Source organism: Aethina tumida, chromosome 1 (assembly GCF_024364675.1).
Source record: "Aethina tumida isolate Nest 87 chromosome 1, icAetTumi1.1, whole genome shotgun sequence".
In the NCBI taxonomy this organism is placed as follows: domain Eukaryota; kingdom Metazoa; phylum Arthropoda; class Insecta; order Coleoptera; family Nitidulidae; genus Aethina; species Aethina tumida.
This window is the reverse complement of record NC_065435.1, coordinates 49512068-49524859: the sequence shown is the minus strand read 5'-3', so window position 1 is coordinate 49524859 and position 12792 is coordinate 49512068. Positions and strand designations below refer to the sequence as shown.

General features: G+C 33.7%; 3 protein-coding genes across 4 annotated transcripts; 1 reads left to right on the top strand and 2 right to left on the bottom strand.

Moving 5' to 3' along the window:
- Positions 1-366: 366 nt before the first annotated feature.
- Positions 367-3495, bottom strand: LOC126266437 (uncharacterized). Its single transcript, XM_049970364.1, has 2 exons — positions 3038-3495; positions 367-2944 (listed from the first exon to the last, which is right to left on the bottom strand). Exon 2 carries the CDS (start codon positions 2676-2678, stop codon positions 435-437), a length of 2244 nt encoding a protein of 747 aa, XP_049826321.1. The 5' UTR covers positions 2679-2944; positions 3038-3495; the 3' UTR covers positions 367-434.
- Positions 2810-4898, bottom strand: LOC126266188 (uncharacterized). The gene is made up of 7 exons (XM_049969549.1): positions 4780-4898; positions 4561-4725; positions 4262-4508; positions 3995-4204; positions 3607-3941; positions 3038-3558; positions 2810-2944 (listed from the first exon to the last, which is right to left on the bottom strand). Exons 1-7 carry the CDS (start codon positions 4853-4855, stop codon positions 2810-2812), a joined length of 1689 nt encoding a protein of 562 aa, XP_049825506.1. The 5' UTR covers positions 4856-4898.
- Positions 4899-7228: 2330 nt separating this feature from the next.
- On the top strand, positions 7229-11781 carry LOC109595135 (histidine decarboxylase). 2 transcript variants are annotated; one of them, XM_049970365.1, is made up of 12 exons: positions 7229-7293; positions 8053-8087; positions 8546-8832; positions 8894-9013; positions 9100-9378; positions 9947-10176; positions 10233-10323; positions 10374-10472; positions 10526-10853; positions 10934-11101; positions 11150-11368; positions 11417-11781. In XM_049970365.1, exons 2-12 carry the CDS (start codon positions 8060-8062, stop codon positions 11587-11589), a joined length of 2022 nt encoding a protein of 673 aa, XP_049826322.1. In that variant the 5' UTR covers positions 7229-7293; positions 8053-8059; the 3' UTR covers positions 11590-11781. The 2 variants fall into 2 exon arrangements, with proteins under 2 accessions (XP_049826322.1, XP_019865995.2); XM_020010436.2 differs by having other exon boundaries at positions 7230-7293; positions 11198-11368.
- Positions 11782-12792: the final 1011 nt, after the last annotated feature.

The following is a 12792-nucleotide window of genomic DNA, read 5'->3' as shown; positions in this document are numbered from 1 at the left end:
TAATTTAATTATTATTTACATGTAAAAAACACTAATGTAAGTGAGTTTAAAAGCCAATTATTGTTACGCTTTCTTCCTAATTATCACTAACGAGTAAATATAACAAGGTTTATCACAGTTATTAACAAATAACATGTTTAATTAAAAAATATATTAACTAATTATTAATCCGCCAAGATTCGAATGATTGAACAATATCCAAGGATGATCTGAGTCTGGGCTGGACGACGTAAGACATCCTTAACATGATTTTAGCATATTGTCTTCATCAAGCAAATCACAGGTTTTTTGTTTGAATTTAGCATTGTTAATTACTGCTATAATTATCATCTATTAACTAGCTGATTTGAAATAAAACATGTGAACTATTGTGTATACTATTTTAATTCTATACTGTAATTTGTAATTAGAAATATACAACAAATAATTAAATATTAAGTATATGGACTGGATATGTCGCTCATAAATCCGGAATTAGGATCACTGAAGCTTCTGCAATGGCAGTCGTCTTCATCTTCCTCTTCTTCCACTTTTTGCCAGTCACCTGTACGTATCATCCGCCATTTCGAGTTGTTGACTCTGGAACTCGGCAGATTGCAGTTACGCCTGACAGAATTGTGATACTCTTGATCCCAATCCCCCTTTTCCGATGTGCATCTATATTCGGTTCTTTTGCATTTAGGTTCTAGCGGACACTTCTTTTGACAATGTGTTGGACTATGTGTCTCGTTGTTGTTCTTTTTCCGATTGTCTTCCGTATGGCGCGTATGCGACTTTCTCGGACTTTTGTTCTGTTGTCCGCAATTTTCAAATTCGACCAGTGTTTTGAGAACCCTGTTGCGATTTCTACATAAGAGTCTCTTTTCCAGTTCTTCAAGCAGCTCCATATATTCATCAGTGTTTTGATAGGGTAGCGACAAATCATTCGAGTCGGACTCTGGTTCACTATAGTAACTCGTGCAATCATAACTGGGTTCATCATTTTCGAAACGCTTTTTACAACAATTTTCGCAGTTACATATATAATCCGTCATTTCATCATTACTTATGTCTTTTGTTTGAGTTTGTTGGTTCTGTGATTGAGGTCTATATGATTCAATTAACTGGCAACGACAAGGACACTTTTTTCTTGCTGGTGTCTTCCTTATCTGTCCTTCATGATAGTTGTCAGGATGCATCCTTATAGTTAGTGGCGAATTATTTGCTTCTGTTTCATATTTTTTTCTTTCGCGCGGCTTATACTTGCAATAGCTACCATTTGACGGTTGGTGGTGCCTTCTAGTTGGGGAAACAGCTTGTGGTTCATTGATAGGCACAATTTGCTGACAACATTTGGGACACTTGCATATTTTTTCTCCAATATTAGACTTGGCGTATGGATCTTCCGAAGGTGGAAGATACGGAAGAGGATGAGGGGAAACTGTGGGGCGTCTTTGTGGTATGTGACGAGAAGGAGGAGGCAAATGACGAGAAGGTGGAGGCAAGTGTCGCGAAATTGGTGGTAAATGCTGTGGTGAAGGAAGAGGCAGATGTCGAGGGGAACATGACGGGCGATTAGTGGATGTAGGCGGCAAGTGATTTGGAGGAGAAGGAAGTGGCAATTGGCGGGGAGGAGGAGGAGGTATATGAAACGGTCGCGGCGGCGGTTGTGGGCGTGCAGGTATACATAAAGGCAAATGTTTTGAATTGCTCTTTTTGCAGCAGGAACAATTACATATCTTATGTATTTTAACTTTGCAAGTTTTTGTTTCTATTGATTTTGTCACATTAGACTCTTTATAGAGCTTTCTGTGAGCATTTTCCTGAAAATCTGCATAAAAGGGCAAAGGAGCTGTTTTCATATCTGTTGAGTTGTTCTTTTTTTTGGGCTCACAATCACTCTCTTCATTTTTCGATGATTTTGTTTCAATTGACCAATCAGCTCTGTGATGTATGATATAAGTTCTCCCAGTACAATTATTGGGCTTGTTCATATCTGTCGAAACATTCTTCCTTGAAGTATCATATTCTGTTTCACATTCTTCGGAGAAATTGGTCTCAGTCGATTGAGGTCTTTCATATTTTTGAGAGTGTAGTTTGTATGACCTGTGTGACATACCTCCACATGTATTTACCGTAAAGGTACTTTTATCTGTTGAAATATTTCGTCCTCTTGATTCGCATTCAGTTTCCTGATCTTTCAAAACAGGTCGAGACAAAATCGTATTTAAAACATACGTATTTCCAGAGAAGGTTTCGCAGCTAGGCGACGTGTCCGTCATAATATTTTTATTTCTCGGTTCATATTCACTTTCTTCATTATCCTCATAAATTTCATTACACAAATGTATGTCGTTACACCAACAATTACAGCACCTCTCTAAGGAATCTAAATTAACAAATTCTCTTTCAGAACTGAAATTATTACTAGCATCTTGACAATTGCTTGTTTCTTGTGTTTTATTTTTGAGAGATAGAGATTCCAGTGATTCCATACCTTCTCTCATATAACATTCTTCTGTATTTTGTTTCTTCCGTCTGACGTTTTTATCCCCAACACAATTATATACTTTTTTTTTAGTCCCCATTTGTCGAGCGTTTTTGTCAATATTAAGGTATTCTTGGTCAGCATCTTCGCATAACTGACTATCATCACTTTCCTCTACATCCATTGCATACCGTCGATTTTTGTTGCTCATGATGTAATTTCAAGTTTATTACAACGTCCGATTTTCAGTGAATTACTTAGAATATTCGTAAATTCGTAATATAAATTTAATAAGAAACGATTAACAAATATAGCTGAGAATAATAATTTAAGATATAATTCTTAATCGTTGCTGCTAGACGGCTGACTTAAATATTGATTCAATTCTGTCGTAGAATCTTGAACATCAGAATAATTTAAGTTCAACAATTCCACACTCTCGTGGGCGCCGATTTTTTCTTCATCACTACTCTTCCTCTAAAATTTGAAAAATGATGAATACATTTCATTTATATACTTTGACAATGTCATATTGACATGCATGGCATACATATATACTTAGATTTTTACCTTTGATAGTCTTTTAAAAATCCCTTTTGTTTCACGCTTCTTTTCTTTTAATTTGTGCGAAGTCCGCGGCGACGTCATTGCTGAAGCTTTTTTGTAATATTGTCTTGCCTTGTTTTCTAAACGTTTTCTTGCTTCTCTTTCGTTAACGTAGTGTGTTTTGGGAGGGACTGTACTTTTATTCGTTTTTCTAGTTTTTGGTGGTTTAAAAATAGTTATTCTTGAAGATTCGGAAGAAGAACTATGATGCTTCTTATTTGTTTCACTTTCTTCGCTATATTTGACTCTATACTTAAATGTTTGTTGGATGTTGTCAGCTAAGAATGCGCCACGCTTTTGGGTTTTCTGAAATCTCTTTATTATGGAATCGACAGAGCTGACCTTACTAGATTGCGAACGTGTCGTATGCGTTTCAGGAGATACGGTAGTAGACGAATGAATCGATTGATTTTCTGTTTCTGTCATGGTCGGCATCTCAGAATCTCCTTTATTAGTTTCATTCCCCAAATCATCCTCATAATCACCTGCAAATCAAATTAAAACTTGTACTAATGTTAAAAATACATTTTTACCTGGCTGCTCAGATATATCTCTTTCTGACGTGAACAAATCTTCAAGTCCTGAAATTGTAGAAGTTCTTTGGAGATTAGTTTGAGATTTCACAGTCTCTTCTTCAATATCTCTAAAAATTTCCATAGACGCATAATCGACATTTTTTTGCTCTTCCACGTCTTTAAAAGATGTTAAACTAATAACGTTGTTATTAACTTCGTTAAGATCTTTGCTGTATTGATAACTTATAGAATAAAAAGAACTCTCGGTGTCGTAGTCGACTAGTTCACCTTCATCATCACCCTCTTCACGTGCTTCAATTTGTTTCTTTCGAGCCTCATCTTCGGATGAGTCCCTAAAAATATTAAATAAGTTAATATTGGTATAAAAACAATGAAATTTATTTACTGTTCTTCGCTAATATCAGAAAGATCGCCATACTCTAAAGGTGATAAACAGACAGTGCACTGTTGCTTTAAATCTTTGAAACATGGATCACAATATAATCCGCCACATCCCGGAGTAATGCATTTGTGAAATATGATCTGGTCATTCTCCCGTATTATTAAACCACAAAGGATGCAAGCTTTTTGTTTGGTCTCCATCCGATCGCCGTATCTATAAAAATATATTAATTACTAGTTTATATTGCATATATTTCAGCGTGATTCTTACTTAAATTTTGCGAGGAACCATTCGAGCAATGTGACTTTTTCTATTGTTTTATCTCCTAAAAATTTTCTTCTAAGTTGCCTTCGCGCAAATGTAAGGAAATTGGTCCTTTGTCTTAAAATATGATTGTATAACCAAATCGCGCGTTCTTTTCCTCTTAACGGATGATAGTAGCACATAATGTAGTGCCTAAATCGCAGACCGTATGGTTCTAATATAGTTAGTACCAAACATGCAAACAATAATATGACTAAAACGACAATTATAGAAAAAAGTTTTGAACAAACATTTTAATGTTGTACGTATGTGTATGTAGGTACCAAAATCCGGAGGAATTGGAATAGGCAAACATGGAACTGTATCAATTTCTAACTCCAAGTTAATTGGTTGAAAGGCTTTCACTACTGAAGTTAAAAGATCGGCCAGTAAGCCTTTGCCTCTGACAATAACTGTAGGCATGTTGGGTGCTAAAAATGCCAGATATGAACCATTTAGGAGTATTTTAGTTTGGTTTTACCAACCCTTAACTTTTGTTTGAAATTTTCCGTAGTAGCAAATCTGATCGAGAATCCAATATAATGCATAATCCGTTGCCATATGCGTAGAAAATTTAATTGCGCTGGTCGTTAATTCTGACACATTCTTTAATAATTCTTGTTTCTCCGACTTTACCAAAGCAAATGATGTTATCTAAAAATCATGCAATTAATGCTTCAATGTATATTTCGATACTAGATAATTTTTACCTTAATATACTGTTTATCTTCTGTACTGTTTAGCGGTAGAACAGTTTCCCGTTTTTGTTTTGCTCTTTGCATGTCAATATCTATAAAATCAGTTGTTATAAACCGATTATCGAATCCGGCGCTGGTTAAGAACTTGAAGCGGTATTCAATCACTCTAAAAACAATTTATCAATTAAATGCTCGTGATTTTATAATAGAAAAAAATATTTACGTAAATATAATAAACAAAAAAAACAATGTGGCTAAGGACGCCATTATGCTAAAAAGAGATCTAACTGTTACAGTCCTAGCTTTAATTTCTTTGATTATTCCCATATAAATTTCCTTCATACTTTTGGTCTGCTCTAAGTTGTATTCATAGTGATGATGAAATTTTAACTTTACATAAAGCAGCGACTTTACATGTCGCATGAATCCTTTGGTACCTAAAAATTGGACGTCCTTTATCAGTTTAATATTATAAAATAATACATACCCCTCGTCACAGGACCAATGATCGATTCATTAAGCCAGTCTTTGATAAAGCAGATTGCGTCTGCTAGTTTCGCAACGAAACACACGCCCTTCACAATGTACGGTATGTTGCAAAGCCATCTAAAATAAGGACCTAATTTTGCAGTACAATCATCTACAGCATTTTCAAAGACCTTGGCACAACGTTCGTACGGTGTACCCAACTTTTTGTTACAGAAGTTAAGTAAATTGATAAGAAATTGAATGGTTTTTTTGATTACTCTCACTAAAAATTCACACGAGTTATTTGATTTTACCATTTTTTATTGGAAAACTTACGTATTGACATAATTATCCGTTTTATTTTTGTAAGGATTCCTTTAAGTTTGTGAATTACCGTCTTCACCGACTCCAAAAGTTTTTTTAGAGTTTCTTTGAGTGATTGAAACGGTTTAGCTATAGCTTCTCGTATTTGGTTTACTATAGATCTTAGCTGTTCCTGAAAAATTTTAAAAATTATTGTGCGTGTGGAAAATAAAAAATAGCAATTACTTCGGTGCAGGTTAAAGATTCGCTTAAGATTCCCATATTGTTTAACGTATTTTTAGCTGGTCCGTTGACTGCTAGAACTAAAATGTATCCGAGAAGTACTTTCCGGCCTTTTTTCGAAAAAATTACGGGCATTAAAAGAAACAGTATACACCTAAAAATGGGGCCACATCAATTTACGTACCAATTTTATATTCTATAAGATCAAAATTCAGTTAATGAATTAATTAAAGTTGCAGACAATTAAATGAATTTTACATAATAGTAGGTTGTAGAGCGTTAAATGAATTTAATTAGATTGCAGAAATTCATTCATTTGCTTTCTCAAGGACGTTTTGTCTGTATAATATAAAATAAATTAAGTGGTTCTCCTATTTTCTGTATTTTCTTACATTGTAAATATTAAATTATTTGCTTCTATCGTTTTCTTACCGTACTTTAGTGCTGAAAGCCAGTCCTATGGTTAAAATGCATCCAATAATAGAACATAGAGCTGTAGCTTTAGTGATAGGCATGCTAATCTGCAGGGTCAATATTATGAAAAACAGATAAGTCAGGAAAAATCCTGCTAAAAATCCTATGATACTTTTTACTGCATAATTTAAATAACTTCCCTCGTGTGTTATTTCATAGATAATCTGGTAGCACGGATCATCTTTAACCCCTGGACATGGTTTCTTTTTCTGTTTAGACCACGGTCGCCAATTTTTAACATATTCTTTAAAGTCCAACCAGTAATGAATTACACGCCTTCTGTGAACCTTACTGATTTGTTTCTTCACTACTTTAACACATTCCTCCTTTTCTACTTGCAGAGAGTTTCTTAATGATTGTATTTTTAAGGATTTATATACTAGCTGTGCAAAAGCCATTTTTAAGGTGATACTCAAAGTGACAGTTGCTATTGACTACATTAAGCACAAACATACATTTTAAAATTTTGGCGAATGCGCAAAGTGTAATTAAAGATCTGTTGGACCCACATAAATCTGCTGACACTATTCCAACTATTAAAACCTATTTAATATAAAATTAACTCATATTCATACTTAATAGATGCTGTTCTTAAATATTGTCATAGCACAAAACTTTAATTGTGTTCGGAGTATACGCGAAAAAACTCGATAAAATAGAGCCCGGAACGACGGTGGAGGGAAACCCTATATAAAGCACGTTGTCACTAACTTGTTGCTATCATTTGGCTTCAGTGTATTTGCTGTGTTGTGTAAAAGTAGTCTTGAAATCTTTCAGCATAACATAATCCTAATCATATTTTAATTTAATTAGGTGAGTGTTACAATCTATTATTGCCTTTTTGAATAAGTATTTTAGTAGTTTAAAATCAGTATAGTAGTTTGATGATTTTTTTTTGTGGTCAAACTATGTATCTGCTTTTTTTCAGTTAGTAGTAGGATGTTGTTTAAGAATTTGTTCTTTATGTATTAAATGGTCTTGTACTAATTATGAAAAATGTTTGCAGGGGTGTGAAATTGGTTAACTCCAGTAGTTATTATAAAATACCTATTAACGTTTCATACATATTTGTTGTAGACATTTATAAATATACGCAGTAGTATATTTGAACTTTTAACTTGAAAAATTATTGTAAACTAATTTTTCTCAGTAATTTATTCAAAAATATTATAAAAATGTAATATTATTTTTTATTTTAAAAAAGCTAAACTCTACAGGAATATAAAAGTGTTTTACGTGTAAGCTAAATATTATTATAATTAACTCAATATTTAACTGACTAAAATTAGGCAAATTCGATTATATGTAAACACTGTTAAAGTGCAATTAAAATGTATTCCCGGCGCATATACGCAATGTAAATTTACTAAATAGATAATTAATCATGGTGGTGTATTGGATTAGAATAAAAAGCTTAGCAGCTTTGGAAGTTTTGCTGAAACCTTAGCGGTGTCAACCAGTTTTAGTTTTGGATAATGTTGTTTATAAAATTACGACTAATCCAAACTTTAGTTGCCATTTGAAAGTTATTTTGTGTACGGAAACAAAGTTGACATTTTGAATTTGTTTTAGAGTAATAATGGACGCTAAGGAGTTTAGAGTAATTGGTAAGTACGTTTTTACGAAAGTTTTACGAAGGATGTCGTTGAACAGACGCACACAATTTACTTTTTATTCTGAAATTAACTTCCGTTTCGACGACCAGAGATGATATAATTTATAAATGAAGTATGAATAAAAAAATAGTAACAAGATCGATATTTAGTAGCTAGGAAGAACATAAAGTAGACAATTTAACCAATATTGAAATGTGGAAATGTACCAAATCCAATTTGTTTTATAGTTCAATAAATGCTGCGCTCCGATCTTATTAAGAAATACATACAACTTACTTTGACAGTTATATTCTATCAAACGATTTTCCTCTGTTTGGAACCAATACAAATTTAAATTCATCACATCGTTCGCATCACTTCAATAAACCAAATGTGTACGGCTTTTTTTCAAACCGTTTTGCAAACAATGCTGGACTAAATTTGTTTTCTACTTGTTCATCTAAACATAGGTAAAGAAGTGGTTGATTATATTGTGGACTACTTAGAGAATATTAGAGATCGTCGAGTGTTTCCGGATAAGAAACCGGGATTCATTAGGGACCAGATACCTGATTCGGCACCTGTGGAAGGCGAATCTTGGTCGGAAATTTTTAGTGATGTGGAATCCATAATCATGCCAGGTGTAACCCATTGGCAAAGTCCACACATGCACGCGTATTTCCCAGCTTTGAACAGCTATCCATCAATGTTAGGCGAGATGATTACAAATGCGATCAATTGTATTGGATTTACTTGGGTACAAATATAACTTAAGGAATGAATTAATGGATTCTATTTTTACGGAATATACTTTATAGGCTTCAAGCCCAGCATGTACTGAACTTGAAATGATGGTAATGAATTGGCTGGGAAAAATGATTGGTTTACCAGATGAGTTTTTGCATAGGAAAGGTGGAAGTGGAGGCGGTGTTATACAAGTAATTTAACTGAAATTATTTTAATATGATATAACACATAGTAAATAATGATAATTATTACACGTAAATATGATTATTGATTTTAGACTACTGCCAGTGAATCAACATTAATATCTCTGTTGGCTGGAAGATACATGGCGATGAAAATGTATCAAGAACTGTATCCGGATATAACTAAACATGAAATTAACGGAAAACTGGTGGCCTACTGTTCCGATCAGGCTCATTCAAGCGTCGAAAAAGCTGCATTAATAGGTTTAGTGACTTTAAGATACATTGAATCGGACGAAAATTTGTCAATGACTGGATCTAAATTACTGCAGGCCATTAAGGAAGACAGAGAAAATGGACTGATACCCTTTTGGGTAAGTAATTTTATATGAAATTTAATAATTTAAAAAAAAAAACGGCCTTGTGCAAGCTATATCGTAATTTAGCACTGAATGAATCCAGTGTCTTAGAAAGGATTTATAAAGTATATCAACGTTTCCCCACAAATAACTAATTGGGAGAATCTTCTTAAAATAAATACCGTTGAGATCGACCAAATCCCACTGGATGCAATTAATATTGTCTGATTTCTTCCTTAACTAACATTCTTTGCAATTACAATTCAAATCAACTAATGGAGTATGAATGCAAAAACCATCTTGCGTCATTTTATTCATTTTCATAATTGATACAAAAAAGAAATAAAATAAAAATCTCATTATAAATACTGCTCAATTTTTTTAATAAAGTACAAACACGAGGAATGAATTTTTACTTTGGATTTTTATATATAGTGATCGAAGATCTTAAATCGTAAGATTGTTTAGAAACAATTTTGTTTACATATATTAGTATGTGTTTAATTATTAATCTAACTTTCTTTAAACAATTTCAATCTTTAAAAACAATTAGGTGCCCAAAATCTTCGTAATATAATTTTAGGTTTGTGCTACTTTGGGAACCACTGGGTCTTGTGCTTTCGATAAGCTACATGAAGTAACTGAAATCTGCTACAATGAATTAGTTTGGTGTCACGTAGATGCCGCTTATGCTGGAAGCGCTTTCATCTGTCCGGAGTACCGTGACTGGTTGAGAGGCATAGAAAAGGCTAGTTCCATTGCTTTCAATCCTTCTAAGTGGCTAATGGTACACTTCGACTGCACTGCTATGTGGTAAGCTAGAAATAAATGCGATTATAGGAGGGGTTAGGTTAAATATGTAATTTTAGGGTAAAAAATAGCGGTGCCTTGCATGGAGCTTTCAACGTAAATCCGTTGTACTTAACTCACGAGTACTCGGGCTTGGCCATCGATTACATGGTAAGTATTTTAACTTATTTTAAATGTTGAAGCTTAAGTTTACATTCCAGCATTGGCAAATACCACTGAGCAAGAGGTTCAGAGCTTTAAAACTGTGGTTTGTTATCAGGAACTACGGCATTAAAGGTTTGCAAAGACATATTCGCCAGGTACGTCTCATGGTTTCAGTTAAATTTTATGACAACATCGGATATATTTTTAGTCTGTTTATTTGGCCGAAAGGTTTGAATCTTTGGTACGAGTAGATAATCGCTTCGAAATACCCGCCAAGCGGCACTTAGGGCTGGTTGTTTTTCGACTGGTGGGTGATAATGTTATAACTGAAACACTGTGGAAACGTTTGAACTCAAGAGGAAGAATCCATTGTGTGCCCGCTTCTCTGAAGGGAAAATACGTGATTAGGTTCACCGTAACGTCGCCAAGAACCACCATGGACGACATCATTACCGACTGGAAGGAAATAGCTACAGTAGCAACGCTCGTACTGAAAGATCTTGTTAATGAGAAAAGGCAAAAAGTTCCTCTTGGTGGTAAGAAATTTAATATCATCATTTGTCGTTATGCATATTCAGAGGCATATAAATTATATTATACAATTGTTCTATTTAAGATACTAGGGAAAAGAATGAGAATTTTGGCACAAGTTTACTTCTCTCTAATTCTCCTATGTCGCCGAAAATAGTAAACGGCTCTTTTGCCGCCATTTACGATCAAGGGGACGTATTAGCCGACTTTTCTCGTACAATTAAACTGAGACAAAATGCACAAGACAGTCCAGGTACAGTAATAGAATCTTCGTTTATGAAGATTAACGCTTATGTTGTAGATGTGACTGAAAATATAGGTAGAAACGTACTAAGAGACATATTTTTAGCAATGCGTAGACGGATAAGAGGAATACTGATGTCGGGAAAACAATTTTCCTTAGACTCAAGGTTGGACTTGTTCCACGGCATTGAAAGTCCCATAGAACAGGAACCGGGTGAAGCAACAGCCAACTTACCTGTTTTGGAAGACACCGAGGAGAAAAGTAGCAGTCCTTCAGGTTGCTGAATAATTTTGCCGTATCTATCGAAGTAACAATATGTTGTAGATGTGAATGAAGAACCTGATTATTTGACTGATGATTTTCTACAAATACCATTTCCGAGGCAGACTAGATCGAAGTCTATGGACAATCAGATTCCATTATCTATTAAGGGTTGTTTGGACTCCAAAAAAATGTGCACGAAATGTGGACACGAAATTTTAGATAAATCAGAGTAAGCTGTTAAATAGTAAGTTTACGTGTATCCTTAATTGTAGTATTTACTGTTTAGATTGTCTTAAATATATAGGAAATATGTGTGTACATAAATATAATCAAATAATTATCCATCAATTAATGAATCTGTAATACTGTTAGAATTTAGGATGGTGTTCTATAATATATAGTCTAATTTCCTTCATGTGAACCGATTTTTTTTTGTAATATACTGCTGTGAGATGCAATAAAATTGAAAAAATGTGTATATTATTGCATGTCAAAAAATAAATGTTGCAAGATCAGTATTGTATTTTTTTAACTTATGGTCTCTCGCCGGAACATCAAAAACTGAATTCCAACCAAACAATAAGTAAGAACATTCATAAAAAGCTGAAACATTATAAAAATTATGGTGAATTAACACTAAAAAAGGTCCTTACAGATGATAATAATTTCAGATTATGAGTAATAATATTCGCTGAATCTGTTACTGGATATTTCTCTGATAAAGTTATTAAAAACATTTCAATCTAAAACACATTTGGTTTTTAGTCATTTATTAAAAATAAAAGCAACGTAAGTTACTTGGCTAGCCTCTTCAGGATGTAACTGGTTAATTGGTGATTTAAATATAAATGATTTTAAATCTTGTCCCTACAATTAATTTGTTATTATTTGATTAACGTGGAATAAATGAAGAACATACCACATCCCTTAAATAATCACAGCATATTAGATAAGAGCCATTGATGACAAGGATGATAATACGCCTGCATATGCTTATGCAGTCATTTACACCAGGTTGCACGTTGCCTATAATTGCTACAAAACTTACAAATACAAAAGAGAATGTCCAAAAAAAATATAATAAAGGCAATTGTACGCTTGTTAGTTTATTCATCCCAGCGTTTCTTTGAAAACTTTCATTTATACACCAATACCACTTGTGCAATGATCGTATTCTTTTCAAAAACTCTTCATCCAGAAATCTGCCGTTAACTTTTTGTAGTTTTTTCTGAAGTAATTTTTTTGTATGGTCACAACATTTTCGAATAAACAAATAATAGAGATTTGTCTCCAAAATTAGGATGCCGTAATAAGGCATTTGTAGGAACGCAAGTCCGTACCTGTTTAAAGCTCCCAAAATTGAAAAGTAGTCATCCAATCTTATAATAAGAAACCAAGACATTATTTCCACACAAACGCTTAAAAAAACGTAGGAA

Bases quoted from the DNA above. Each gene is read 5' to 3' on its own strand.
- LOC126266188 (XM_049969549.1), bottom strand. From the start codon at position 4,855: ATGGCAACGGATTATGCATTATATTGGATTCTCGATCAGATTTGCTAC. The intron at 3,942-3,994 runs GTAAATAAATTT...TAATATTTTTAG, and splicing joins TCTGATATTAGCGAAGAACA to GGACTCATCCGAAGATGAGG. The intron at 2,945-3,037 runs GTAAAAATCTAA...TTCAAATTTTAG, and splicing joins TTTTTAAAAGACTATCAAAG to AGGAAGAGTAGTGATGAAGA.
- LOC126266437 (XM_049970364.1), bottom strand. From the start codon at position 2,678: ATGAGCAACAAAAATCGACGGTATGCAATGGATGTAGAGGAAAGTGAT.
- LOC109595135 (XM_049970365.1), top strand. From the start codon at position 8,060: ATGGACGCTAAGGAGTTTAGAGTAATTG. The intron at 10,854-10,933 runs GTAAGAAATTTA...GTTCTATTTAAG, and splicing joins GCAAAAAGTTCCTCTTGGTG to ATACTAGGGAAAAGAATGAG. The intron at 11,102-11,149 runs GTACAGTAATAG...CTTATGTTGTAG, and splicing joins AAATGCACAAGACAGTCCAG to ATGTGACTGAAAATATAGGT.